The following is a 3335-nucleotide window of genomic DNA, read 5'->3' as shown; positions in this document are numbered from 1 at the left end:
GAATATCTCATTAAATATAAACGTTGCTATGGGAACAGTTTTATATTCCGAGGGAGCAAATTGGGAGCAATTCTTTAAGATATAAATTGTTAAGAAAGACTACATAATATTCGGCGCCAACTATTTTTTCGTGGTGATGCCGCGTTTTCTACGGATGGCGCTATCATTCACTATTCGAGCATTATCGCGACGCGAATAATACTTGCTGCTATTCGTATTATCTGTATATCTGGTACGATCTGGTACTTACATAGTGTCTGGTATTATAGAACGTAATGAAAGGAGTGACAATAGTGACAAAGATGACAAAGATTGTTGAGAAATATTTCGACTGATTTGGACTGATTTCGACTATGCTTTAGAAGCGTAGCGTTATGCGATTAGCTTTTCCTTTGTCAGAGTTCAAAATTTGAAGCTTAAAAAACGTAAACCGATTAAGCCTTAGAAAGTGTATGCTGTGTGCTTTAACACATATATACGTATATACGTATGTATAATAGTTAAAATTGAATTTGACTCGTTGGATGGCAAAAGTCAGTGGCAATCCGTTGCAAACAATTGCAGTTTGAATGATGATTGCGAACCGCGCACACGTTGAAAGTGACTAAGTGACAGATAAGTTGGTTCGTCTGCTGCTGGGTACGCGCGTCACCGTGGTTATAACCTCGCTAACTGGTCACTTCATTTCTACAGTAAATAAATAGAAAGGTGCGAAAACTTACCGAATCGAGCACGTATTTACATAACCAGGGAAAGTTAAAGAAAAATTGCGATGGACAGTACTTCCGAACTTGATTTGAAAAGTAACGAGGAGATTATAGAGGAGCTTACGAAGGATCTGGAAAGTTCTTGTATAAGGGCGGATGAAAACTCTGTGTCTGGTAAGGACAGTTCGAAGTTGAACGCGCGAAACGACAGTCTACCGAAGGAAACCTGTGAACGTGTGGAAACACATATACAAGATTCACAGGAACCACCGGATCCCCCGAGAGATTTCGTTGACGAGGAATTATTGAAAGACAGAGAAATCGGTCTCTCTGAAAACGAAAAAGAAGTTTGTTACATGTTTCTTCCTTCGATTAGATTAAGTGACATTGTAATAGTTGACTATTGTAACTAAATTAAGTTTTGCCTGTTGCAGACTCTCAGACACGAAGCAGAGATGTTGAAAAACAATGGTAATGATCTGTTCAAAAGTGGCGAGTATATAGAAGCAATATCGATGTACACACGGGGAATACAAACATGTCCATTAGCATATAGCAAAGAGAGATCTATTCTGTATGCGAACAGAGCAGCAGCAAAGCTAAAATGTTTGGTAACATTGTTACAAGAACAATATTGTTACTTGCTTATTTAAGAATAAAGTAGAACTATGTCGGTATACTTGAGATATAACTTGGAGAATATTGTTTGCGTAGGAGAAAGAATCCGCGATATTGGATTGTACAAAAGCCATAGAATTAAATCCAGGTTATGTGAAAGCTCTGGTTAGGAGAGGACAATTGTACGAGGAAGTTGAAAAGCTCGACGAAGCCTTGGAGGATTTTAAAAAGGTTTATTCTTTGGATCCCACTCATACAGAGGCATATCACGAGGTTTGCGTAAGTATGAAGCTGCAGAAATGTTTATATATCTAAGTATATACGCGAAACAGTTTCCAGGATTGTGCGTTAAAACGATACTATATTTGCAGAGATTACCTCGACTGATAGAGGAAAGAAATGAAAAGTTGAAAACTGAAATGTTGGGGAAATTGAAAGATTTAGGAAATATGGTGCTAAAACCGTTTGGACTTTCCACGAATAATTTCGAGTTACAAAAAGATCCAAACAGTGGCGGTTATTCCGTGAAATTTCATCAGAACCCGAGTTAATAACGCCAGCGTTCGGTGTACGTTTCTTAAGTTTGAAATTTGTACGAGTCGCAGGATATTTATAAACACTGTACGTAAACTCTGTTGGAACGTTGTGCTTTTTATCGCAATAAAGATGTAAACACGTTACAACGTTAAATAACCGAAGCAGACTTAATGATTTAGTTTTAGTGAACTTGTAACGTCTCGACGTTTCTTGCGAACATTGTTTCTCCATGCGAATAAAATCGAAAATTGTTGAACGACGAATAGAAAATAGCAGCAGCAACAGAATTGCTCGATTTCGTTGACTCGATGAAGCTCCTTTATTTTTTGTAGCCAATCTCGCTACATTGAATATGCTCGTCCTCGTTGTGTATGTACATCTGTGTGAAGATAATAGGAAAAGTGTGCCTCTTTTGTGTCACGTTGCAGAAATTGTAGGTAAAAATGGTTGATGTGACATTCCTCGATAAGACGAAATTCCTAAAAATATTGTATTTGTGTCGGGTCTAGGTTGAAATAAAGGTTTAATTTTTCTTTTCATTTAATAGTGTATATGCATCGGGCTGTCGGCGTTTGTAACACGACGTAAATATGTCGCGAATACGTTACGGCTTATGGGAATCGGATTGCAATATCCGGACCGACGGGCGGCGATAATTGGGGAAATCGGTAGGGAAACGTATTTCCATGTATAAAAGATCGATTCAATTCGAAGTTGTAAACAGCCGTTGAATTATTATGAGTCGCGTGAAGATATAAGAGACTGTTTGAGGGGAACGGCAGTGAACTTGGTCAGAAGCGCAGATGTATAATGAGCGAGTTTAACAAGGAAGAGGAGAAAAGGTAGGAAGCGTTTTTCGGAATCGATTTAAAAATTGAACGCGAATCATTCGAAAGCGATGTACGATGAAGAAATTTGGAACAATGGAGGCAAATGGCACGGTGTAAATCATAGTTCGCGAATAGATATATATATATATATATTTAATATATTCCGTTTCTGTTTACAATCTTGTTTTTCTTGTTTGCTAATTATAGCATAATTTTTTCATTTAATTCGTTTCCGCTTGTACATCTCTGTTCCTTTCTGTCTATCGGCTTTTACGATTCAAAAGGTTACGCGCGGCTGCCAGACGTCACGACATCCTGTGAGTGCCAGGCGGCGCACGCGTATGCATGCGTTGTTAGGGGGTGGAGAACGAGCAATAGAAAGAGAAGAGTGGATCAAGAAGACGGGGGTGGTTGGAGGGTTGACGAGGAGAAGCAGCTTCGTTCGTGGTCAGTGCGTAAGCGCACCGAATATCATTTCTGTGGTCGAGACTGTCGAGAGGACGAACGACAAACGACGTCTCGTTGGTTGAAAATTTTGAAAGGAAATTCGTGCCCGGCAGCACATTCGATCGGTATTCGTGTCAAGTTGACGTGTAGTATAAGCATAAGAATAAGAGGGAGAAGAGAGTGGATGATAAAGCGA

The 3335-nt window shown here is 39.2% G+C and overlaps 1 protein-coding gene across 2 annotated transcripts; it reads left to right on the top strand.

Annotated features, from left to right (window-relative positions):
- Window positions 1–552: 552 nt before the first annotated feature.
- LOC107190771 (tetratricopeptide repeat protein 1) lies at window positions 553–2019 on the top strand. 2 transcript variants are annotated; one of them, XM_015579645.1, is made up of 5 exons: window positions 553–623; window positions 694–1054; window positions 1142–1318; window positions 1422–1604; window positions 1697–2019. In XM_015579645.1, the coding sequence occupies exons 2-5, from the start codon at window positions 773–775 to the stop codon at window positions 1874–1876; spliced, it is 822 nt and encodes a 273-aa protein (XP_015435131.1). In that variant the 5' UTR covers window positions 553–623; window positions 694–772; the 3' UTR covers window positions 1877–2019. The 2 variants fall into 2 exon arrangements, with proteins under 2 accessions (XP_015435131.1, XP_015435129.1); XM_015579643.1 differs by having other exon boundaries at window positions 562–1054.
- Window positions 2020–3335: the final 1316 nt, after the last annotated feature.

The sequence above is a fragment of the Dufourea novaeangliae genome, unplaced genomic scaffold, assembly GCF_001272555.1.
Source record: "Dufourea novaeangliae isolate 0120121106 unplaced genomic scaffold, ASM127255v1 scaffold196, whole genome shotgun sequence".
NCBI lineage: Eukaryota > Metazoa > Arthropoda > Insecta > Hymenoptera > Halictidae > Dufourea > Dufourea novaeangliae.
This window is presented reverse-complemented; position numbering and strand designations above follow the sequence as displayed.

Coding starts and splice junctions, on each gene's coding strand:
- LOC107190771 (XM_015579645.1), top strand. CDS start 773: ATGGACAGTACTTCCGAACTTGATTTGAAAAGTAACGAGGAGATTATA. Junction 1,319..1,421: donor CAGCAAAGCTAAAATGTTTG/GTAACATTGTTA, acceptor TTGTTTGCGTAG/GAGAAAGAATCCGCGATATT. Junction 1,605..1,696: donor AGGCATATCACGAGGTTTGC/GTAAGTATGAAG, acceptor CTATATTTGCAG/AGATTACCTCGACTGATAGA.